Below are 27,530 nucleotides of genomic sequence, written 5' to 3'. Positions count from 1 at the left end.
TTTCAGATCTTTAGCTATTCTAGAAGTGGGTAAAATTGATTGAGACCGATGCACCTGTAGGAATAACATTGGGGGGGATTCTATATTTCGTGGGGGAGGGAGTTATATTTGTAAAATGTCACTTTTTGGAAAGGGCGCAAGATCTACAATCATGTAAAATTTCAGATATCCAGTTAATCTAGAAATGTGTAAACGTTATTTAGACTTATGCACCTGTAAGAATTAATAACATTGGGGGGATTTAATATTTGGGGGGGGGGTTGTAAATACGATAGGGGGATAAAACCTTAAGTAAACCAGAGTAAATCTATAGCATGAACGGACCATGGGAACGGGGACTTATGGTGGTTTTTATGGGGTAAATGTTTTCTCCATAAGAATAACATGGGGCTCGTAAAAACTTTCAAATGTTGACATTAAACCTAAGTTTTGGGGGTTAAGGAGTAAAGTTACGAAAAACACGTACAGTGTAAAATTTAAACTAAAGTAAGGAGAATACAAAGCAATAATAATATTTGCAAAAAGGAATGATTTAAGTATGAAAAAATAGCGAAAACCGGTAAAAAGTTGAAAGAAATTTACCAAATTTTGAAAGTAGGGAGTTTTTTGAACCCGAAAGAGTGCGATTTTCGGAAAACACCATCGAGGGTTTTGTAGAAAATTTAATTCCTGTTCCTGGATATACTTTCAAATCTTTTCTAGCTCTTACTGTTTTCGAGCTAAATCCGTTTGAAAAAAACGTGTTTTATCGTTTTCAGAGGTCCGCCATTTTGGATTTTTGGCGGGGTTAAAATTTGAAAATGGGACTTTTGCAAATTTCACCGTTAATATAAGATCCCCTACAACAATAATACCAAGTGTCAAGTCTCTAGCACGTTTCTAAACGGTTCAGATGAGCACACCAAAGTCGACCACTTTCAATGTTATTCTCCATAAGAATAACATGGGGCTTGTAAAAGTGGCAAAAAACCTTCAAATTTTGAGATTAAAATTAAGTTTTGGGGGTCAAGGAGTAAAGTTACCAAAAAACATGTAAAAAATAAAATTTAAAGTAAAGTAAGGAGAATACAAAGCAATAATAATAAAAAAAAAATTATTTAAGTTTGAAAACATGGCGAAAACCGGTAAAATTTAATAAAAATTTACCAAATTTTGTAAGTAGGGCGTTTTTTGAAGCTGAAGGAGTGCGATTTTTGGAAAAAGGGTTTTGTAGAAAATTTAATTCCTGTTCCTGAATATTATTTCAAATCTTTTCTAGCTCTTACTGTTTTCGAGCTAAATCCGTTTGAAAAAAACGTGTTTCATCGTTTTCAGAGGTCCGCCATTTTGGATTTTTGGGGGGGTTAAAATTTGAAAATGGGACTTTTGAAAATTTCAACATTAGCTTATGATCCCTTACTACAATACTACCAAATTACAAGTCTCTAGCACATTTCTAAACGATTCATATGACCATACCTAAGTCATTATATTTCAATCTTATTCTCCATAAGAATAACACGGGGCTCGTAAAAGTGGCAAAAAAACTTCAAATTTTGAGATTAAAATTAAGTTTTGGGGGTCAAGGAGTAAAGTTACGAAAAAACATGTAAGGTGTAAAATTTAAAGTAAAGTAAGGAGAATGCAAAGCAATAATAGTTTTTGAAAAAAAACATTATTTAAGTATGAAAACATGGCGAAAACCGGTATAAATGTAATAAAAATTTACCAAATTTTGAAAGTAGGGCGTTTTTTGAAGCTGAAGGAGTGCGATTTTTGGAAAACGCCTAAGAGGGTTTTGTATAAAATTTAATTCCTGTTCCTGGATATACTTTCAAATCTTTTCTAGCTCTTACCGTTTTCGAGCTATATCCCTTTGAAAAAAACGCGTTTTTTCGGTTTCAGAGGTGCGCCATTTTGGATTTTTGGGGTGGTTAAAATTTGAAAATGGGACTTTTGCAAAACTCACCGTTAATTTAAGATCCCATTGTACAATACTACACAAATTTGAAGTCTCTAGCACGTTTCTAAGTTGTTCAGATGAGCTTACCAAAGTCGGCAATTTTCAATGTTATTTCCCATAAGAATAGCATTGGGGGGGGGAAATTCTGTAATAAGGGGGGGCGACACGCACCTTTGACATTCAGTGCTACCTCCAGTTAGAATTATAGCTGTCGAGACAAAACCCACCGATTAACAAAACTCTTATCACAAAACTGGCATACATTCATTGTTGACAAGACAAGCGAATAAACGATGAAGTACACCACGCGACCACGCGACAGACAGCATTGAATTTGACGTTTTAAGTTCGGCACTGCTCGGTAAGATTCGGAAGCGTTCGGCACAGCGCAGTAGTGGGGGAAGCGTTCCGATTTCAAATTCCGCTGTCCCGTTCCCGTTTCTAGACAGACGAAAAAAGGGCGGTGACGGTCTGACGGCAAGGTCTCCTCCACTGAGCTATAATAATACTAGGTGTACAATGCAGTTGTCTGCTTGCATTATTGAGCGGAGCTAGCATATTAATATAATACTTTTCTAAAGTCAACGGCACATCTGTTTCTCGTAAATGAGATTAAATACTTGCAGTATCCAATGTCAATAATCTATTTGATTTACATAAATGGAATTACTATTTGCATTATTCAAATCCAATTATAAGTCTGGTTCACGTAAATGAATTGTCTACTTACAGGAACCAAAGTCTATGTTTCATCTGGTTCTTATATATTAAATGTCTACTTGCAGTATCCAATGTCAATGATACATTTGGTTCGCATAAATAAAATGCCTATTTGCAGCATCCAAAGTCAATGGTACGAATTACCAAATAAATGGCTCACTTAAGTGGAATGTATATTTACAGGTTCTAAAGTCAATGGTACGTCTGGTTCACGTAAACGAATTGTGTACTTGCAGTATCTAAACTTAATAGTACATTTGGTTCACGTAAATTGTTTTCTTCCAGTATCATGAATCAATGATACACCTGCTTCACATAAATAAAAAATCTACTTGCAGTATTCAAAGTCAATGGTCCATTTGGTTTACACAAATAAGATGCCTGTTTGCAGTATCCAAAGCCAATGGTAGGCTTACTTCAGGTTTACTTAAATGGAATGTATATTTGCAGTATCCAAACTCAATGGAATTTTGGTCCACGTAAATGAATTAATTGACTACAGTACTAGCAGGATCCAAAGCAATGGTTAATTTGATTCACATAAATGAATTGCCTAACTGCTATATCCACTGCTATAAGTCAATGGTACGTCTGGTTCACGTCAATGGATTGTCTACTTGCAGTAAACAAATTCAATTGTAGGCCTATATATTTGGTTCACTTAAATGGAATGGCTATTTCGATTAAGTCAATGGTGCATCAGCCTTATTCCGGCGACACTAATAATTATTGGTTATTCATTTTGTAATAAATTATGCTCAATGATATTAATCCGATCGTTCTTCCCTTTTTCTCTGTACGGTATTTGTAATGTACTATTTAGATGATTCGTTGACTAACATATGTTGCGACTCTTGTTTACCTTTTTATTATCTAGGAAATAACGAAACGGCACACGGAAGATTTCTCAGGTGCCGTTTGACGTCACTAACTGCTGACGTCAGTTTGAGGGAACACTATTACCGCAACGATACGGCATCGAGCCATCGGCCTCTGTGGTGTAGTGGCTAGCGTGTCGGGCCGATATTCCGAATGTACCGGGTTCGAATCCCTTTGGTAGCATTATCTTTTTGTCAAAATTTTTTTTCATATCAGCAAGTTTGGTTGGTTTGGTTAGGTTATGACAGTTTAATTTTATAATTAAAAATTAAATCGAATTAAATTAAAAATTATAAAATTGAATTTTAGGCATTTATAATTTTATTTTATGAAAAAAACTATTTTTTAGATTAGTAAACCTTCATTCGATTTTTTTATTATCAGCACGTTTGGTTAGTTTGGTCAGGTTATGACAGTTTAATTTAATAATAGAAAAATTATAAAATTGTCTGTTTCTTCAGACGCAGCAGTTAGTGACGTCAAACGGCACCTGAGAAATCTTCCGTGTGCCCCACCGAGGAAATAATGTCATGGCAACCAATTAACCCATAAGGCCCATGGCCCATGTTAAATTTACAAAATTTTAAATTCATGTAGGGAAAAGCCCTGTGGTCCGATTTGTACCATTTCAGATGTATACCTTCCCATGGTTGGTTACTATGATTGTGCAAAATTTGGTGCAGATCGCTTCAGCCGTTCAGGAGGAGTATTTGTAAAACAAAAGCAGGAGTGTAGTATAAGAGCTTCGCTTCGCTCCGCTCAATAACTGGAGTAACCACTCTGTGTTTTAAAAACGTACCACTGTTTTTGCTGGTTTTGTTTCAGAGTTTCGTTTTGTTAGGTTGGCCGGGTGATCGGGTTGGTGGGACTTGTCAATTAGAGAGGCAAAATCAAGATGGCGTCATCCTGTTTTGTTGATGATAGTAAACAAAAATCTGCCAACTCATCATTATGATTGCAATATAAGTTTAGTATGGTTAGGTTAGAATGAATTGGAATTATTTGACAGCATCCCACCAACCGATCACACGGCCAACCTAACAACACGAAACACCAAAAACAAACCAGCCAAAACAGTGGCACGTTTTTCTCTAACGTTTAACCAGAGAGTAGTGACTCCAGTTATAATCTATATCTCAATGGTCTCCTCTAGCTCCGTACTAGTTCTCGTTTTCACTGTTTTCAGTTTCTTCGTTTCTTCTTCTTGTTCTATATTCTTTCTTGTGTGGTGTGGCCGTGGCCGGTGTGTTTGTGTTCAAGAATATTGTATTTCAATTTCATATTGATTAAGCTTATTTGCTAGCTAAAACAAAGAAAATGTCAACGTTTTCCCTGATCCAACCAGCTCCTCCTATAGAAGTATTTGCCCTCAACAAAAAGTGTTTAGAAGATTCTAATTGTAGCAAAGTTAATCTTGGAGTTGGAGGTAAGTCAATAACATAACCTAACTTCTAATCAGCAAAATACTGTTATTAATTTTATGGAAAATAAATAAAAATAAAAATACGTCTAAGTTGAATCATACGCACTTAAGTATAAGTTAGGTAGGTCCTGTTATCTTGGTAATTATTTAGTAGGCCTAAGTTGTACACTGGGATAGGCTATGATGTAGTTAAGTTAATTTTTGTATGATGTAATGTCTAGGCCTAGGCCTACTTGCAGTTTTTTCCACGCTGAATCCAAAAATGCAATCAGTTTTTGTCAGAGAGATTCCTAAGTGGCCGTACAATTAAAGAATTAATAAAGCTTCAGTTTCGTTGAGTTAACTTAACTTAAGTTATTCAGATTTTTTTGGGATATTTGTCCAAGTTCCAGCAGCAATTAACTTAACACTGAAAGGGGAGGAAGGTTTGTGGACTTGTAGAGTGGAAACAGCTAGCATATTAGCTGTTTACATTCGACTGTTAAACAAACAAAATCACACACGACGACACGGGAGCAAAATCAGACTTACAATATGCAATAACTCGATTCTTAAAAGCAAATGGGCTTTGATGCCGTTTAGAAAATACAGTTATGCCTAACGGGTACACTTCCATATACTGTTGGCACAAACAACCGAATGAGTAATATTGATTGATTGTTTAATTTGATATATCGTTTGGTCAGGTTAACCTTACCTAACTAACCGAACGATATATCGATCAATATTACTCCATCCGGTTGTTTTGCCAACAGATATGGAAGTGTACCCCTGCCTAACTCAACTATGATACATAAACTATCAATCACATAAACATTAATTATTTAAAAATGGAATTTATTCTCGTCAAATACAAGTAATAGAAGCTATATGCCACTGAGACTTCAATAACGACATGATTGTCCTCATTTAAACCCTCAACGTCAAGAACTAAGGATTTATTTGACCCAACAATATAAACAACTCATGGATCGCTGGCTCAGTGTTGGCCGCGCGGTTGAGCTTCCCCCACCATCTACTGGCAGAAGCCGACGCAGCCCATACATTCACCATTATAAAACGCACTTTTTATTTGATGCTCTGTTGAATTTTATAGGGATAAAATATTGCTAACGCTTGTCAAACTCTTTTTACTAGTTAAACCTTTTATGTCTGTTTTGTTTCTTGCAGAAAATAGCCCATCTGAATTCTTTAAAACTACAAATTCACTAAACCCGTTTTGTAGATGTTTTTATACAACTGATATTGCTAGTTCCAAATTGTACATAATAAAATAATAAGTGATTACAAAGGAGAAATAGAAAGTACAATATTTGTACTTTCTATTTTTAAGCTCTACAAAATAGTTTCGAAATAAATTGCAAAATTTTATGTTTTTGGGTCAAAAATGGAAAAACCCCATTTTTACCCCATAAAAGCCCCCATAAACTCCCGTTCCCATGGTCCGATCATGCTGGTTCGCAAACTCGCTCGAATAAACGTAGGTTTACACGTTTGTACCAAAGGTCATCAAAACCGGATCATTTTTGCTCGAGTTATCGCGCTAACGGACACATATAGGCCTATATATATATATAAATATATAATATATATATAAATATATAATATATATAAATATATAATATATATAAATATATAATATATATAAATATATAATATATAAATATATAATATATATAAATATATATATATATATAAATATATATTTATGAATTTGAACGGATGGTGTTTTTAACCTCTAGGGACCTCAGAACGAAGAAAAAAAATCGGTCCCGGGTCCAGGTCTTACCGTGAGTACTACGGTAATAGCTTATTCCCTATAGGGGAAATTCGCTAATATATTTAACTGAAAATCAATTCAGACAAATGGAAATTCGCTTAGTCGGCAGGTGTGCTGCGGCGGGGGTATTTTATAAACACAGTACATGCTCAACAACTGAGATTTAATACCATAGCCTAATACATAACGTCTTTTATAATTTTAGCGAATTTCCCTATAGGGAAAGCTATTACCGTAGGTGGCACGGTAAGACCTAGACCCGGGACCGATTTACTTTTTCATTTTGATGTCCCCAGAGGCCAAAAACACTATTCGTTCAAATTTTTATATATGTATATATATATATATATATATATACTAGCTGTTGTACCCGTGCTTTGCAACGGGAAGAGGACACAAAATAGAAACATTTTAATCTTTACATCTGTTGCATATAATAATTACACATCCCCCAAAGCTTTTAGAAACAAAATTAAACTTTTATGGCCTTAATAGAAAGGTTTAAGTTATGATTTTTAAATCTCGTAAGTAGTGGATACCACCATTTTGGTTTTGATTAATTTTAAATCTTGTGTAGGCTGATATGAGAAAAACTGACCAAATTTTCGAATTAAACTTTCACATACGATTTACCTTCATCTCCCTTAATTACATATCTTTTTATTTATAATTGGCATTATAAATTTCAATTTTGAAGTTGCATAAATACTTATTATTAAATTTAAATGGTCATTTTTTTTTAACCCTCCGAGTGTTATGTGTCGTAAAATCGACACATAACACACTTTGTGTAGTGTTTTGTGTCGATTTTTCGACTTACAAACACTGTTTGTGGCGAAGGCTCTATGACTGACAAAATCGGATTGAACTGGATCGAGTTAGGTATCGTTTTATTTGGCAGATTCTAAGCTTTCTCCCGAGGTCTGTCTCTAAGCGCTTTTTTTCTCGAGCCGATCATAATTGTAGCAGACAGCTGACGTGCGTATTTTTAAACAGCTTTTGGTTAACCTCGCACCGATGACTGATGTGTTTTATTAGGTACGTTTATCATTGTTTTAGTGTTAAAAATCAAAAGTAGTGATATACATGGTGCATTATAAGATTTAAGTGATTTTGAAGGGCTGGTTGATGATCCTGAAGAAGTAGGTAGTGATTGATGTAAATTATCAGCCAGATTCCTAGCTATGCATTCTTAGCTAAACGCTATGTACCGAAATCTGTTTTTGTCCCATAACTTATTTATTTGCAAATCTACTTCCTTATATTATTATATTTTTGGAATCCTCATAACATTCTGAACAAAGTGGCTATTTTAAAATATTTGTAGACCTATAAATTATAACAATTTATTGAGCGCAAACATAAATTTTTTTCATTTATTTTATAATTTTTGAGAAATGTTAACCCCACAAAATTTTTTGAACATTTTTTTGTAATGTTTTATATGTTACATTGAAGCCCATAATTTTCCAAACAAAATGATATATAAATTAGTATACTTTACATTGTTTTTAAGTGTCTAAGATACATTTTAATAAAACCCTGCGATTGCGCAATAAGTGGGCGAACATTAAGACCAAAACTAGAGACACTTGGAGGGTTAAATTTCACTCTTCTTCATATTAAATAACAAATCCTTCAATCTTCAGTTTCTTCACTCACAATAAATCATCAGCCAAACTAAGTCAGCTGTTATAAACTTTAGAAATATTCTTGTGCCTTATCAATACAGTCTTTTGAAATATTAAAGAAACTATATCTATACTATAAAAAATGTTAAACAAATAATTTTGTACTAAAGACAGCAGACAAAACTAATATGATTATCAAAGCGTCGAGAACTAAAAATGTAATAGAAAATACAGTATATGTTTCATTGCATCTCTGATTCTACTCTACAAAAATATCAACAAACAACTTACAAACCAGTTCTTTTAATCAGTTCCATCATCCATTGCCTTTAAATTTTCACACTTACCATTAAGTAAACGTAGTATCAGATATTTTATTGATTTTATAAACAAAAGAACACTGTGTACTGCTTAGTTTTATGATATTTTCCTTAGTTTAATTTAATCAGTGGTGTGGCAAAACACAAATAATAAATTTATCAAATAAAGTAAATGTGAACTGAAAGCTATGTTAAGATAAATAAGAGTATTTTGTATTACCATTTGATAATTTAATATAGTTATATATACATAGTTAAAATAGATAGTTATATATACAACAGATTTTAGAACACAAAATCAATGACGTACAATTTTGTTATTGATGATATTCTTTAGTTTAATTTAAGCATAGGTTTAGCAAAACACAATAACTTAATTTACCTAAATATACATATACAAAACAATGTGATGTGCAAGTTATGTTAAGTTAATCTAACACATGTTAAAATCTAACACATGTTAAGGAGTTAGAATTTATTTAAAGTAGCCTCCAAATTCATATAAAATATCCATACATTGTAATTTTCATACTGTTTCCATCAAATCACATTAATAACATTATTTTCATAACTTAGACGCTTAAAAAAAATCCAAGAATCTTTTTTTATATAATCATTGACATGATTTTAGAATAAATAATCCATGATAAAAGGTTAGATTAAAATAAACCTACCTCATGTTATGGAAAATATTATATTTAATTTCTTTGTATCAGCTGTCTGAAATTGTGAAATATGCAATTTAGCAATTCTTCTTGTTTACATTGAATTGAAGCAAATGTAAACAAACATTGTTAGTGTTCTGATCACAGTCATGGAGACCAATCAATATTTACTTTTAAAATCCTCACCTCAGAACTGTAAAAGCCAAAGGGGCAAAGCCTACGGTCAGTATCGAAATGTGAATAGTCCTATAATGGTCCTTGGTATGGTAGCTATATTTTTGTAAAATTTAAGCTTAGGTGGTTCAGTAGTTTTTGCACCTATTAGTAATACACATACAGACAGACACCATTAGATTTTTATATAATAGTATAGATATAGATATAGACTTATATATATATAAATATATATACGTCCGTGAACGCGATAACTTGAGTAATTTTTGTCCGATTTTGATGAAATTTGGTTTAAAGGTACGTAAAGCGGGATAAACTTGAATGAGTTCGCGAACCAGCATGATCGGACCATGGGAACGGGGCTTTACGGGGGGTTTAATGGGGTAAAAATTGGTTTTTCTCACTTTTGACCCTCAAAACACAAAATTTCCCAATATCTCTTTAGACCTTTTTAACCCTCCGAGTGTTATGTGTCGAAAAATCGACACATATCACACTTTGTGTAGTGTTTTGTGTCGATTTTTCGACTCACAAACACTGTTTACGGCAAAGGCTCTATGACTGACAAAATCGGATTGAACTGGATCGAGTTAGGTATCGTTTTATTTGGCAGATTCTAAGCTTTCTCCCGAGGTCTGTCTCTAAGCGCTTTTTTTCTCGAGCCGATCATAATTGTAGCAGACAGCTGACGTGCGTATTTGTAAACAGGTTAGTTAACCTCGGACCGATGACTGATGTGTTTTATTATGTTTATCATTGTTTTAGAGTTAAAAATCAAAAGTAGTGATATACGTGGTGCATTATAAGAAGATTTAAGTGATTTTGAAGGGCTGGTTGATGATCCTGAAGAAGTAGGTAGTGATATTGATGTAAATTATCAGCCAGATTCCTAGCTATGGTTAGGCTATGCATTCTTAGCTAAACGCTATGTACCGAAATCTGTTTTTTGCCCATAACTTATTTATTTGCAAATCTACTTCCTTATATGATTATATATTTGTAATCCTCATAAAATTCAGAACAAAGTGGCTATTTTCAAATATTTATAGGCCTATAATTTATACAATTTCATTGAGCGCAAACTTATTTTGTTTTTGAAAACTTTCAAAAAAAATTTTTTTTTTACCTAAAAATTTTTTTTGGAACAAATGTTCCTTATGTTTTATGTATAATATTGAAGCCCATGACTTTCCAAACAAAATGGTATATAGAACAGTATAATTAACATTGTTTTTAAGCTTCTCAGATCCGTTTTAATAAAACCTTGCAAATGCGCAAAAAATAGGCAAACATTAAGGCCAAAACTAGGGACCCTCGGAGGGTTAAAGAGCTTAAAAAACAAATAATTTAGTATATAAAAGTATTTTTGTTCGGTTATTAGTAACGGAGAAAATTAAAAAAAATTTTAAATTAAAAATTCCCATGTTATTCTTATGGAGAATATTGTCAAATGTTGTAGTTTGCTTGTTTATGGATATATTTGATCAAACTTGGCAAATTTATTTATTTTGTACTAAGCTATCAATATTTTACTCAAAAACACACTTTATTAGTTTCCTTGTAGCAGCAAACCTAGGTACTCATTAAACCTAATGTTATTAAAATATATTTAACTGAAAATCAATTCAGACAAATGGAAATTCGCTTAGTCGGCAGGTTTGCTGCGGCGGGGGTATTATTTTAATAATTTTGTTGTTTATTCTGCATGTATTTGATTTACTCATGCTGTAACTTATCATGTGCAATAAATGTATTTATTATTGTTTAAATCATTCATTCTCTATACAGTACCATCTTTCAAATCCAATCTATTTAATGAGTAGGCCTATTCTGGCAACAGCCGAGCTAGCGCAAACGTCACCAATAGCGTCGCGGCAATTCCGCCATCTTTCTCAGGTTCAGGTAACATTGATTAGCTCGCGAAATTAGCCACGCCTTATCCTTTGGTGACCATTGAATATGTAGTATACATAGTCAATAAGTCAATGTTATGATGACCTATTGTTGTTATCCTGTTTGCTGACCAAAGTCAAGTTGGCTATTTCTTTTAGTTTGGAAAAAACGTGTAGCCTATATTTCATAAATGGGAGCTAAACAAACTAACTTATATAAATAAACTCTGATGTTTCAAACTTATTAAAATATTGACAAATTAAAGTTATGGGATGGGTTTACTTTGCCTGTTTTTGTACTACCTACCCTATCCTATAATCTGGTTATATTTTAGTGCATCTTTTTTGTTCTTGTGAGTATTTTTTAAACGTTATATTTATTTGGCAATCAAGTATTTTATTGGTCGTTGAATAATCACTGATTGCAATAGACCTCGTCAGAGACACATTTTATAGGCTACTCAATTCAATAGCTATACATTATCACAGCCTAATTTTTTCATGTATATAAAATAGATAGGTTGGCTATATCACAGATGTTACAATAAATAAATAGTTGTACAGTTATATAGATAAAAATACACGCAAAGAGTTAAATTAAATACTTAACATAACATAATGGCAGATAAATAAACTCAAAGTAACTGAAGGTTATTGTTAATTTGAAATTTCTTAAATTGTAGTCAGATGACTGTCAAGGTCTTAAAAAACACCTCTTCATTTCAAAAGGTTGTCGAGTGATACTTCGAAGTAATATTTGGACTTCTGCAGGCCAATGGTAGCATTGGTACTGTAGCAGACATTATACAGGGTGATCAACTCAAGGAGGCCACCATTGGGATATCGGAAACGGTAAGAATTAGAGAAAACTTTAAAAACATTCCTTTATTTTTTGTGGCAGTTAAAAATATAATTTTATTTTTTCGAAATTCAGCCGCCATTTTCCAAAATGGCGGCCAACTTTGAAATTTCTTATGGAACACCCTATATTTTATCATGTTTTCGGATAGAACAGGCAATTTAAAAACTTTTTTATACTTGACATTTTTTCGATAAACCCACTCGTTTAGAGTTACAGCCTATGGAAAAATGACTTCCCGGTATACATTTTACATCATGTAGCTCCTAAACAAGTAGGTTTATAGCGAAAATATGAAAAGAAAATAAGTCAAATAAGTCTTAAAATTGCATCCACGTTCCAAAAAGACCATAAAATTCGTTAAAACTATTAATTCTATTATTTCAAAAATGGCGACCATTTTCCAAAATGGCGGCAGACTTGAAAGTGGAAAACTGTGTATTTTATGGTCTTTTTGGAATGTGGATGCAATATTAAGACTTCTTTGACTTATTTACTCTTCGCATTTTCGCTATAAACCTACTTGTTTAGGAGCTACATGATGTAAAATGTACACCGGAAGTAATTTTTCCATAGGCTGTAACTCCTAAACGAGTGGGTTTATCGAAAAAATGTCAAGTATAAAAAAGTTTTTAAATTGCCTGTTCTATCCGAAAACATGATAAAATATAGGGTAATCCATAAGAAATTTCAAAGTTGGCCGCCATTTTGGAAAATGGCGGCTGAATTTCGAAAAAATAAAATCATATTTTTAACTGCCACAAAAAATAAAGGAATGTTCCCCATTTAAAGTTTTCTCTAATTCTTACTGTTTCCGATATCCCAATGGTGGCCTCCTTGAGTTGATCATCCTGTATACAAATTTATTTACCAACACATAAAACTACCTAGAAGATTTTCCAATTGGCTTTTTATTACAGTTTAAAAAATATATTTGACCTACATTGTACGACGGGTTGTTGCCTAACCCCCAGTAACACTGCTTCCTTTAAACTGAATGGTGTCAAATGTTCTCAAAGGCAATTTCCTCTAAATCATGCCTATGTGATTTCGGTACATCTCAGCCAAGGATGTAGAGTGTAGATCAGGCTGTGGTGGACCTAGGAAATTCAGAATATTCCCTCGAATTGACTTAGCATTTGTAATGTAGCATTAAGAGGTTAGAACCATCGAGGGCTTGCTGATCGAGCCACTTTCTATAGAGAGAGTCTAAAGCATAAATAAGAGCAGCAATAGCAAATGGCAAGCAACGAAAAAAAAAATTGTAATGCTCAAGAAAATCGCATATAATTTTAGGCTTGAATAATGAGGTTTGTATTGATCGATAAAATTCACGCTTGTTTTTATGTTGTAATCCATATTTGGAAACAACAAATTGTATTTTTAAAGAAGGTTATTTGTTTATATCGATGCTTGCTTACTCCGCTCAATTGGCGGACCTGAGGCCGCATACCTAGTAATTTTTCAATCAGTAAAGCCTTTGCATCACCATTAACCAAAATACCAATGCTACTTTAGTAAACCAATTTTATTCACAAACATGTTTGCTGCCTTTAGCAGAGTTAAAACTTTGGAGTCATTCAAATTATTTATTGAAAATAACATCAACAAAAGCAAACAAAGACAAACAACAAACTGTTTTTTACACAAAAGATATGTTGTACTGAGACATCTATCCTGACACATAGATAATTGGATTCTGAGTTTGTTTAAATATTACAATACTTTGTTTTATGTTTAAGCTTTTTAGGGACATGTGTCCTTACAAGCCACTAGTATTTATTTAGACCAAACTGTTGTCATATGTTTAACTACTGTAACAGGAACCACTGTGTTTAACTTCCTTATCTTTAATAGAGAAGTGAGAGTTGTTTGTAGCGTGTTGACCTTGAAACACTCAACTCTGACCATCCATCCATTTAACTGTCATTGATAAAAACATTCTTAAACCTAAGTAGTTTGTTATCTAACAATATTAAGCAACCAAACTGGTGAAATATACATTTTAGTCCAGTTTTTAAGTAAGCCTAATGTTGGTAAACAGATTATTAGTCTTTGTCACCTAGTAAAGGTTGCATTAAATTACTCAGAGTTTTCGAGCAAATGTCGATTATATTACTGTCAACAATTTTGCAGATTACTGGTATATAAGTTTGTTGGTATTTAACATTATGTACAATTAAGACCATTGTCACGTAGTACTAATGTTGGGTACTAGACACAGGATCTACTTACTTTTTCATTTTGATGTACCCAGAGGTCAAAAACACTTATCGTTTAAACCTTTATAAATATATACACTAGCAACAAGTAACAATGAAAGCAACATCCTAAACATAATGCAACCACAAAATTTAAACTCAATTTATGATAAGATCAAATAATCAAAATCAATAAATAAAACCATTGGCTTAACAATTTTAAAAATTATATATTTTTCCAAGACAAGATAAATTTAGTTAAAATTAAATTTAAACATATATTGAATTCCATTCAATTTATTTGTTCACATTTTATTTAGATTTGATAATATTGTGACTGTGACCATGAGTGAGCAAATTTTCGTACAAAAATGCCGTAATCGGTGCGATAACGAAATAATTAGTATCGATATTATTTTGGACCAAATGGGCTCGATTCAATCGATTAATGGTTGAATGAATATACAGTAATGAACACCATATCAAATCAAAATCTCCTTTATTCATAAACTAGCAGTTACCCCGCGCGCTTTGCTGCGCTTAACAACTATTATTTTAAATGGTAATTTGTTCATTACGATGAATAATAAAAGTGTATACCAAAAATAAAAATTGAACATTTTATTTAATTGCTAGTGGATAAACAATGTTTTTTTTCATAAGTTGTATAAATATATAAGTTTTCAGGCCACCACGAGAGCACGCAACATACAGCTGTCCGTGTGAAAAGCATGCATTTTCTAAATTTAAACCAATGATAGTCCCTAGTGTCTTATAATGGTGATTGCAAAAGCAAGACACAAAGGAAATTGCAGTTTCTTAAATTCAAAGGGTAATTCGGATTAAATCATCAGTATTCTTGGGATTAAGACTATTTCTCCTTTAAATTTACCACTGATTATTTTTGCTTCAATCAATTTTGGTAATTTTTTTAATCATCAGTCTAGTAATGTTGCACAGCTTCGGTGGATTTAAATTCACATTAGTATTATTGGAGTTCCTTCTTTTTAAAAGTAATGTGGTGGGTTGATGGCGAATTGAGAGGCATTTGAATACCCGAGATAGCACGCACGATTATTATTCTCTAAGTAATATATGTTAGATTGGGTGGGTATAGAACAAAAGATAAAAATATTAAGGCATTGTGGTCTCTTTTATTGTTTACAATACTTTGATAAAGGTTTTTATGTTTACATATTTAAAATTGAAGAATTTAAACGTTATCGAGTGCACAGGTGTGCTACGATTGGGGTTTAATATATTTGGACTTATTCAAAAGTAAAATAGTTTTCTGTGCTGCACTCTGTAGAAACATTGTGGCAATATTTCAAATCATGACTAATACAGAATGTTGTGATTATTCAAACCTACAAAACAGGTTGCTTAAAGTAAAGTACAGGTTGTAGTAAGTAAGTAGGTGCTTTGCTTTGTTTTTAGTGAGTCGGTGGCTCAGTCGGTAGCATCACGGACTTCAGGCCCAAGGGCAGTGATGTCGTGGGTTCGGATCCTGGTCACTGCCGATAACATTTTATCAGTACAGTTCACCTTTGTACTGTAACGGCTCACTCCTTGCTTTGCTGTAAGCGATCCACGCACGGGCGCTTAGTCTATGTGGACGGGCAAATGCAAGGTTAAAAGAGGCCGCCAACCTCTTAAAAAAAAATCTGCTTTTAAATTATATTTATTTGTAAACATTGTAGTTCAACAAGTCTGACATTGGCCCACTTAAATCTCTCTGGGGCCCCTTTTGACGGATCCCCACCTAACTTCACTCAAACCATCTTTGAAATATGCTTAATAATGCCTGAAAGTTTCAATACAATATGTCAAGTGGTTTCGGAGTCCATAACGTATATACATATATACACACATACATACATACACACATAGTTCCTCTTTTATAGATATAGATGTACAAGTACAATGATTAGAGTCAGTGAGTAACTTATTTTCTATTTATTTTAAATTGTAAAGTTCCTCAAAGGAGTAAATTGCTTTTTCTCCTAGGAATTTCTTTAGTTTAAGTAAAATTCCCTATTATCACATTCATTTTTTTATATCTTTTGGTAAAAAATTTACATATCTATATATTAATTTTATTTATGTATTCATATACACTGTGTTTTCTTTATAAAATTCTAAATTATGTCTGTTTTGTATAACATATTGTGCATTTCTGGTATTATGTCTATTACTGGTAGGCCTACTTAGTTCTAACTGCATTTTTGGTAAATGATGCTGCTTTGTATATTTTATTGTTAAGGTTTGATTTTGAGGACCCTCCGTACACACTTATTCCGTATAGTATAAATGAATGTACAAAAGCATAATACACTAGTTTTAGAGCCGAAAGATCACAGACATAGGACATCCTTCGAAGAGCATACAAGCCTTATGAAATTTTGCCTACAATATGCTGGACATGAGGGTCCCAACTTAAATTGTTATCAATAATAATTCCTAAAAATTGTAAATCCTTTTCTTTATTAATTTTAGAATTAGTCTTCAAAATTGTCTCATTGTTTGTATTTTTATTAATGCCAAAAGAATTGTAACTAAATTTATTTTAATTTAAAAGTAAATTTTTGCTGTTAAAAAAGTTTTTAATCTTGTTAATAGAGTGAGAATAAGAATTTTTTACAGTTTGGAGAGTTTTACCTGTCACTAAAAGGCTTGTATCGTCTGCATATAGGCAAACTTTGCTATCAGTTCCTGAAATAAAACTAGGTAACCCCTTTATATAGCACAAAAATAGAAGTGGTCTAGGGATAGATCATTCGGGTGCTCCTTACTTGATGAATGATTGATGGTATTGTTGAATTATGAAATTGTATAACATTTTTTGTACTAAGCCCTTTTGTGACAGTATATTGTTTCCTATCATTAAGATATGATTTAAACTATTCTATCTGGCAATTTTTTATTCCTAAGGATTGTAATGTTCTTCTTATTAATTCTGAATGATTTACACTATCAAAAGCGCGAGTAAAATCTAGAAATATCCCCAAAGTTTTATTTTTGTATCTATATTTTCAATTATTGATGTCACAAAATCTACACTAGTGTTTGTTGTTGACCTTCCATCCCTAAACCCATGCCAATATTCATCAAATAATTTAATTTTCTCTAAATAATCTACTAATTGATCGTACAATCACGACATGATTAGAAACTAGGCCTTGAACTAATTCATTTCTTATATCAACAGATTAATCCAAAAACCTTTTCTAGTCATCCTACACCTACACAATTAATAATATTTTATCCTGGTAAATGTAACCTCTCATCACGGTTTCACATGACAACAACACACTGATGGTTGAGGTTATTTTACAATGAAAATGGCGTAATACAGAGCTGGAAACCTTACAAACTAAAATTTTAATATTCTGTGAATCGAGGTACTATCTCTGTTTAGTGCTGCAGCCTATGGGAGAATTAAAGTCAAAGTCAAAGTCATCTTTATTGTCACAAAACATTTTTTTTTAATGCTCTGGCACAGCCAGACAAAACAGGTGACATTGTCAAACTATACTAAAATAAACTAGCTTATATTGGTAAAAATAAATACATAGTAGGTAACAAAACAAACAATCACATTGATTTGTCTTGAAATTGAAACTGATCAATACTATAATAATTCTTTTCCAACAAAAATTCAAAAATTTTTTCCTTAAAAGATACTAATCCTATTATAGATTTGTAGTACCCAGGCAAATTGTTAAAAAATCTTTTACCCATATAAGAAGGTGTCCTTTCCACAAGATTTAATCTGTGTATAGGATATTGAAAATCTGTATGAAATCTTGTGTTATAATTGTGCCGATTATTTTCACTGTGGAGTTTTTCAAAATTTGATTTCACATACAATAAACATTTAAGAATATACAAATTAGGGACGGTTAGAATCTTTAATTCTTTAAAAAGTTGTTTGCAAGAATGTTTTACGGGTTTAAAAGTCATAATTCTAAGTATTCTTTTTTGAAGTTTAAAAGTTGATACGAATCAGATGTGACGCCCCAAAGCTCTATTCCATACTGTAAAATTGACGAAAATAAAGCGTGATAGATCATTAGTCTAGTGTTTAAATCAACAACATTTCTTAAGACCAACATTTGAAAACATACTGAATTTAACTTTTTAGAGGTGTTATGAATGTGATTCTTCCAATTTAATAAACTATCTACATCAATTCCAACAAATTTAGCTGTGTTGCTAAGATTTATTTTTTCATTATCAAAATAAACAAAGCCTTCAAGATCGTCCCTACACTGTGCAGTTTGAAATTTTACTATTTGTGTTTTAATGTGGTTCATTTTTAAACCGTTTACTTTAAACCATTTTGACAGATCTTGAAGAGCTTGATTCAAGGCTAAACTTAGTTCATGACTGTCTTTTGATTTAATGATGGCTGTCGTATCGTCAGCATATAACAACAAACTAGGTTTAACATTCTTAGGTAGATCATTTATGTACATAAAAAACAATAACGGTCCTAATATAGAGCCCTGAGGCACCCCCATAACAATCTTTTCCCATTCAGAAGCATACTTAATGTTTTCTTTAATAATAACTGTTCTTTGAAAGCGATCGTTTGAATATGATTTCAACCACAAAATAACTGATTCTGAGAATCTATAGGAGGATAATTTATCAAGAAGAATTTGATGGTGTACACTATCAAAGGCTTTGGATAGATCACAGAACACGCCAATAGTGCTCTGTGACCCATCCAAGCTCTGTGTTATTGAATTTACAAAATGAGCCACAGTGGAAGTGGTACTTCGATTTTTCCTAAAACCAAACTGTTCATCAGCTAATAAGTTATTAGATTCCAGAAAATAGGACATTTGATTGAATGCAATTTTTTCAAATATCTTTGAAAAAGAAGGCAGGACAGAAACAGGTCGGTAGTTATCTGAATTACTCTTAGAACCTTTTTTAAATAATGGCTTCACCTCTGCATACTTCAAATGATTAGGGAAAGTGCTATTGGTTAAAGTCTGATTGATGATTATGGACAATGGCTCAGCAACAAACTTAATTACTTTTTTTATCATAGTAGTTGAAATCCCATCCCAACCAGCCGTTTTTTTATCGCTTAGTGACTTGACTATTTTGATAACTTGCTGAGGTGTAACTAAACTAAAGTTAAAAATTGGAATATCAGACCTATGTGTGATTGATTTTTTACTAGTTCCATTGCCTTACTCTTGGAAAAATTTACCCCTAAATCCTTCCCTACCTCAATAAATTTAGAATTAAAGTGACTTGCAATAACTGTGCCATCTGAGACTAACTTGCTATCAATAACTAAATCAGGAAAAGAATTATTGATTGGCTTGTAACCAAGTTCGGCTTTAACCACAACCCATGCTGCTTTAGTCTTATTACTAGCCTTATTTATATAACTACAATTATACATTTTCTTTGCTAGGTTACAAACTGATTTAAAAACTCTTTTGTACATTTTTACATAGCCAATAAAGTTAACATCAGTAGAACTCTTTGCTAAGTTGCTTAACATTCTTTTCTTTTGACTAGAAATTTGAATACCTTGTGTTACCCATTTTTTATTTACTATTTTCTTTTTAATTTTAACAGGTTTGAAAGGGAAAGATTCCTCAAAAATTCTTTGAAAAGAACCAAAAAAATTATTACTGTTTAGAAAAAGGTCGTTATTTTTTGTAGTATTCCACTTCATTTTGCTGATAGAGTTTATAAAGTTATTAATATTTCTTTCAGAAAAAATTCTTTGCTTAAAAGAAGTGTGTAATTTTTGTCTATCCTCATCATTTCCCTGTAAAGAAATAAAAAGAGACCTGTGGTCAGAAAGACCAGTTTCAATATTCATACAGATTTTTGTATCAATTGGCTTAATTTTGAATGTTATGATATTATCTATGCATGAAATTTTGTTCGGCGTAATTCTTGTTGGTGATTCTATATTAAAACCTAGACCAAAAGTATCTAACAAATTCAAAAAATCCAATCTCTGTTGTGGAAAAGTACATGTATCTAAAATGTCAACATTAAAGTCACCTTCAATATAAACATCCTTAGGACCTTATCTCTTTCTGCAGTTGTTGTGAACTTTATTGAATATGTTTTCACTTCATTGATTTTCCTTTTGATCTGACTGTTATATTTGTTCTAAACTACTGTGTTTTGGTTTACCATATGTTAAATATTTTGTATTGAATTAATTTAATTGTTTAAAAGGTTCAGTTAAGACTTTGGTGTTAATAAAGAAGCCTACTAATCTGTTTGTGAAATAATTATTTTATCATTTCTGGTAATTATTTCAAGATTCAAAACATTTTGGCGACCGTGACAGGACATTTTCTTTAATTTAAGACATCTGGGTTATTTAATAGTTATAATAATATGGAAAGCCTAGAAAATATGAAAAAGAAAAGATCACAGATTAGAAGGCTATTCACCAAGGTTTATAATGAACTGGAAGAAGCATTTAATAATGAAGACCTGTCAATGAATGATAAAGAAACTCAAATAAAAGTAAACTTTTCTCAAATTGAAGACAAAATAACAGCATTAATGGCAATGGATGGAAAAATCTCTGATGAAATGCTGATGAAAGATGCTTCTGATGCTGATCTGGATAATGAACTGGACACACAAGAAGAATACAAGAAGAAATGGTACCTGATGAAGGCTAAGTATGAAATGTTTCTTAAAACACCTACCAACAATGGTGAGTCAAACATTATTTACAAACCAAACCGTAACTTTCATTTGCCTAAATTGCAATTACCTTCATTTGATGGGGATGTTAGGAATTGGATTGGGTTTTGGGGTCAGTACAAAAAGATTCATGAAGATAGTGAAATTAAACCTGAAGACAAATTTCAATATTTAATTCAATCCTTGAAACATGGTTCATCAGCTAGGGAATTAATAGATTCTTTTCCTCCTTCTGGTGAAAATTACATCAAGGCTATTGAACAATTGAAATCCAGGTTTGCACGTGATGAACTTTTGATTGAAGTTTATGTAAGAGAATTACTAAATTTAGTTTTGAAACAAGCCAACAAACAAAGTATCATGCCACTTTCAACCCTTTCTGATAAACTTGAGACTCAACTGCGTGCCCTAGAAACACTCGGGGTCACATCAGATAAGTATGCTGCCATCTTATACCCACTGGTTGAATCTGCTCTACCAACTGATACTCTCAGAGCATGGGAGCGGTACAGAACAACAAACAAAATAGGCTTAGGTGAATTTAGAGGTAGCGAGTCATCTAATTCAAATTATTTACAGCTATTGTTGAATTTTGTACGTTCCGAGGTCGAAAGCGAAGAACGTTTAGCTCTTGCTCGGAACAGTTTTGCAGTGGACAGAGACACTACACCAAGTGACACCCAGCCACAGAAGAGATCTTACCGTCACCAACGTCCTGGTATGAAAAGTGAGTTTGAGAAAGGACTACCTTTACCTACAGCATCTACAATAGTTGCTACAGACAGCTCTTCATTGGTGAGTAAGCCTACATGCTTATTTTGTAATAAAGGAAATCACAACACCCAAGACTGTTCTGGGTTACAAAAGCTCACTTTGAAAGAAAAGAGAGTGTTTGTGACAAAAAAGGGAGCTTGTTTCTCATGTTTAAAGTTAGGTCACAGCAGTAATAAGTGTAAAGTGTTTGTATCCTGTGCTATCTGTAAAAGGAAACACTACTGCTTAATGTGTCCTAGTTTAGAGAAAATGGTGCACAGTAATACTCATGAAAATGACTCTAACAAATCAAATGTCATTGAAAGTGTGCAAATTAATGACAAATCTGAGTCCTTGATTGCAAATCAAAATAAGGAAACCTTATTACAAACTCTTCTGGTAAAAGTAATAGGACCTGACCAGCAATCTTTACTAGTAAGAGCATTGTTGGATTCTGGATCTCAAAGGTCTTATATCTCAAAGGACTGTGTAGAGAAACTTAAATTAATAGAATCTGGTGAGGAATCAATAGTTCATGGTTTGTTTGGAGGTATTAAAACTAAAGAGACTCCACATAATCTTTACCAAGTAGAGTTACGTGACACAAAGGGTAAATTTGGCATTTCAGTTAATGTGCTTGATCAAGACAAGATTTGCAATTACATACCCAGATTAGATACAAAAAGGTATTTTCCTATTTTAAAGAAGAAGAATATATACCTTTCAGATATTGGACAAGATGCAGCAGAAGAAATACAGTTACTACTAGGAGCTGATATCTTGGGCCAACTTCTCACAGGTAAAATTGAACAGCTAGATCAATCTCTGGTTGCTGTTCAGACTGTGTTAGGATGGACAGTAATGGGTCAATGTGGAAAAAGTAACCAGTCACTTATTAGCATTAGTTGCTTTGCTAAAATGGACATTTCAGATCTATGGCGTTTAGATGTTTTGGGCATCACTGATCCATCAGGTAGTAAAACAAAGGAGGCGAATGCATCAGATGTCTTGGAGCATTTTAACAAAACTATTGTAGTAAATAGTGAAAATAGGTACGAGGTGACTCTTCCATGGACTGAAGGCCATCCGGAGCTTATGGACAACAGAGTTACAGCCGAAAATCGACTACATGCAGTGACTAAGAAGTTGATTAAGTTAGAAAAGTTCAATGAGTATGATCAGGTATTTTCAGAGTGGTTGAATTCAAACATTATTGAAAGGGTTGTTGAGTCCTCTGTAACTGATAGACCTTTACACTACTTACCTCATCACGCTGTGGTCAAAGAATCCAGTTTGACTACTAAGGTTCGACCAGTCTTTGATGCTTCTGTAGTTGATAGTAGAGGGAATTCACTTAACTCTTGTTTGGAAAAGGGACCTAATTTAATAGAACTAATTCCAGCTCTTCTAATGAAGTTTAGAAAACACCCAATAGGCGTTATTTCAGATATTAAGGAAGCTTTCTTGCAAAGTTCAACAAAAAGTGACCGAGACGCTTTAAGATTTTTGTGGTGGGAGCGACTTATTGGAGTGGTAAAGGAAATTTTACGACGAAACTTGGGAAATTCTTCAGTCACGCAGGAAGAACTCTCAACAATTTTGTGTGATTGTGAAGCAACTGTAAATTCAAGACCTTTTGACTTATCTTTCGAATGATGATGACTGTTTACAACCATTAACTCCAGCCTTATTCTTACAACCAACATCAACAGTTGAATTACTCGATTTGGAGGAAATTGAGTGTCTAAGTTTGAATAAAAGAGTGTGTTATATAAACAAACTAAGAAGATCACTAAGAGACAGGTTTAAGAAAGAATATTTGGCTACACTCGTTCACAATGGAAAAAACAAGAAAAGTAGAGAACCCATTATTGGAGAAGTTGTATTGATAGGAGATGATAACACAAAACGAATAAGATGGCCTTTGGGGTTGGTACAAGATGTATATCCAGGAAGAGATGGATTCTCCAGAGTCGCAAGACTAAAAACTGGAAATGGTATTTTGACAAGACCACTACAAAGACTTTTCCCATTAGAAATCACAGCTTGTGAAAAATAGAGTATGAAAGAAAATAAACCACTTGAAGAAGCAGAAAATATAGTTGAAAACAAAGTCTTTGATTTCGCTAAGAAGAAAACCAGATGTGGAAGAGAAGTAAAAGTGTCACAGCGATTTTACTGATTTAAAAATTGCACATGTTTGGTTAGCAATTTTAAATGGGAGTCCTTGATTGCAAATCAGAATAAGGAAACCTTATTACAAACTCTTCTAGTAAAAGTAATAGGACCTGACCAGCAATCTTTACTAGTAAGAGCATTGTTGGATTCTGGATCTCAATGTTTTGAATCTTGAAATAATTACCAGAAATGATAAAATAATTATTTCACAAACAGATTAGTAGGCTTCTTTATTAACACCAAAGTCTTAACTGAACCTTTTAAACAATTAAATTAATTCAATACAAAATATTTAACATATGGTAAACCAAAACACAGTAGTTTAGAACAAATATAACAGTCAGATCAAAAGGAAAATCAATGAAGTGAAAACATATTCAATAAAGTTCACAACAGCAGTAAAATAAACACATTTTCTAATTTATTTAAAAAAATTCTAAAATTTGAAATACATGGAATTCTATAAATGGAAATAATAATTGCATTGAAACAAACTATCTCAATACAGCACATTTCAAAAACTAACTCATCACTGAATATACAAAGATCCTTTCTTTCAAAGAAATTCAAATTATTTTTTACTAATATACATGAGCCTCCATGAGCTGTATTTTCTCTACAAAAATGAGCAGCAACTGTGTAATTTTCTATACCGTTTAAAATATTAATTTGATCTTTTTTAAGCCAATGTTCATTTAAGCTAAGCACAGATATATTAGACTCAAGCAAAAGTAGGTCCAATTCATTTTTTTAAATCTGTAATTCCTCCTTGTATATTCAAGTGCATTAACCATGCATATTTTTTACTTAACCTAGCCTCCTCACAGATAGGCCATACAAAAGATTTCTTTTTGGGTTTTCTGCTATTATTATTTAAAAAAGAACCATGATTTGAATTACACATTACGCAAAAGTTTTTAAAATTTATGTAGTTGGTACCTGTGGCTTCACAGGGGAGTTTTTTTGGTGACGTGATGTGTCATTAGAAAATAGGCTTGTTGAAGACTGCAGATCCACTGAAGGGAGACCAACACGGGCTGTGTATCCACCAGATTGCTGATGGTTCTGCTCAACAGGTGAACTGCAGACAGGGATTACTGGAGGTGAATGTGGCGCGCCCCAAGGAGAACCCATCCTGATACCCCCTCCAGAGATCTGCTGTCTATTCTCTGAAGATCGACATCTGTTGATTGCTAGTTGTAATTTATCAACAAACTCTGTATGAGTCAGTCCTTTCCATAGAGGTCTTCTGCTTGTCCTTTGATCATTGGTTACAATTAATTTTTGCATTTGTGTTCTTTTGAAAACCAACTATTTTAGTCGCAAAATGTAGAGGATCAATGAGATCTCGCACGCAGCCCATTGGGGAGCAAATAAGTCTGCGAAGTTTTCTCTCTTTGAAAGCTGTTTCAAGTTCTTCAAAAGCTTGGTCATAATCAGCCACAGAGGGCTTGCTATCATATGTTGGCTTGGTCATGAGACTAAAAACTGTTGCCTCATTCTTATTTACCTGGCAAGCCAAAAAGTCACTAAGGCAGCTGGAGGGCTGAGGTCTGCCAAATTCCTTACAAAAAGCAACAGCCACTCCCGCTGTCATATTCCTGTCATGATGTAGATCTCTTGATATTGTGTGAGCGAACGCAGTTTCTGGGTCATTTCTACATTTATCAAGGTACTCCCTCATATCTGCCTCAACCAGAGCAATGTTATTAGCATGCTCTAGCTCTTCAGCCAGAGAGGTTGGCTCGAGTCCGTTACTGGATTGTGAGGGAAGTGGTGGGAATTCCTTCAACGACATTGCAGCAGGTGTTGACCTCGCAGGTCTCGCTGACACACTCTCCTCAACAGCAACAGCTGTACTTTGCATCTTGATGTTAGCCTGAACACTGTTTACAATTGATTCAACAAGTTTTTTTTTACCTCCATAGTTGAGATGAAGTCCATGAATTGTGAAGCAACTTCTATGCAATTGAGTTATGTCAATGTAGGAGAGATCTGTATTTCCAAGCAATTGTTTTATGTTTTTGTTCATGATGTCAATTTTTGTATTCAATCTGTTGCAATCAAACCTATGTGGGATACTGACAACATGCAGGTTTGTCCATGAGGAAACATTGATAAGATTTTTAAGACTAAAACTGTTTACTATGTTCACTGGATGGGCTTGCTGTTCAGAATCATTACAGCCTGCAATAAATACAGCGTGGTCCTTCTTTGAAAAGTTTCTTGTAAGTTGACTCAAATTCTTAGCTACATAACTGAAGTTGCCTCCTGAAGCAGCCACAACAGATACATTGTATTCTTTCCCAAGTTTATTTTCCATCATGTGGGAAATATTTCTCCCATGGTAGTGGAAGAATATTAGGAAAATCGACCTAACAAATTCGGACTAAGTGGAAACTTTGCACAGTTGTTTAGTAAGCCTAAATAAATAAAATATCAAAAGTCCCCATAAATCCCGGCTGTGCTTAAGCCGCCATCTTGGAAAATGGCGGCCAATTTTCACATTTTTGACAATATTTCACAAACTATTGGTATTAGAGAATTTTTGTAAATACAAAAGTTAAAGAACGTCTAAAAATACATCTTTTTTATAGTACAAGGTTTGCTCTATCTCTAACGGTTATTGATATGATAAATAATATAAGTTAGTATTAAATTTAAAATTCCCATGTTATTCTTATGGAGGAAAATAAAATTGTTGCAGTTTGCTTATTTATGGATATATTTTGATCAAACTTGGCAAATTTATTTATTTCATACTCAGCTAATGATATTTAACATAAATACACGCTTTATTACTCTCCCCATTGCAGTAAACCTAGTACTCGTTAAAATTAAAGTTATTTAAATAGGGAATGTATCTTACATTTTTAGGATATATTTTTAGTAAAAATCCAGTTAGGCAAATGGATATTCATTTGTTCATCATATTAACAATCATTTTTCTTATTAGTATTATGATTTAAAGCCCACTTACTATCTTGTCACTACTATGTAACTACTCAAAACTTACTTGGTACGTTATTACTCCCTGTATAGTTATTTTGTCTGTAAATATTAGGAAATTGAACCTTAAAAACAGGACTAAATTGAAATTTTGCACAGTTAAGCACAGTAAGCCTAGTTGATGAAAATGGCAAAAGTCCCTACAAATTCCGGCTGTGCCTCAGCCGCATTTAGTCCGGATTTTAAGGTTGAATTTCCTAATACAGTATTCACTGACAAAATAATTATACCGGGAGTAATAAGTAGGCCTACAATGTAAGTAGTTACATAGTAGTGAAAAGATAGTGAGTGGACTTTAAACTTTAATACTAATGAAGGAAAACTATTGTTAATATGTCAAAAAATAAATTTCCATTTGCCTGACTGGATCATTACTAAAATACTTCCTAAAAATGTAGG

General features: G+C 33.0%; 1 protein-coding gene across 1 annotated transcript in view; it reads left to right on the top strand.

The window, feature by feature from the left end:
* Positions 1-4,674: 4,674 nt before the first annotated feature.
* LOC128985025 (aspartate aminotransferase, cytoplasmic) overlaps positions 4,675-27,530 on the top strand; it is a 136,492-nt gene continuing 113,636 nt past the window's right edge. The window contains exon 1 of the mRNA XM_054404403.1: positions 4,675-4,967. Coding sequence (XP_054260378.1) covers positions 4,859-4,967 — 109 coding nt within the window. The 5' untranslated portion in view covers positions 4,675-4,858. The remainder of the gene's footprint in view (positions 4,968-27,530) is intronic.

The sequence above is a fragment of the Macrosteles quadrilineatus genome, unplaced genomic scaffold, assembly GCF_028750875.1.
Source record: "Macrosteles quadrilineatus isolate MER2022 unplaced genomic scaffold, UCM_ALF_1.0 Scaffold_1__1_contigs__length_201487025, whole genome shotgun sequence".
NCBI lineage: Eukaryota > Metazoa > Arthropoda > Insecta > Hemiptera > Cicadellidae > Macrosteles > Macrosteles quadrilineatus.
This window is presented reverse-complemented; position numbering and strand designations above follow the sequence as displayed.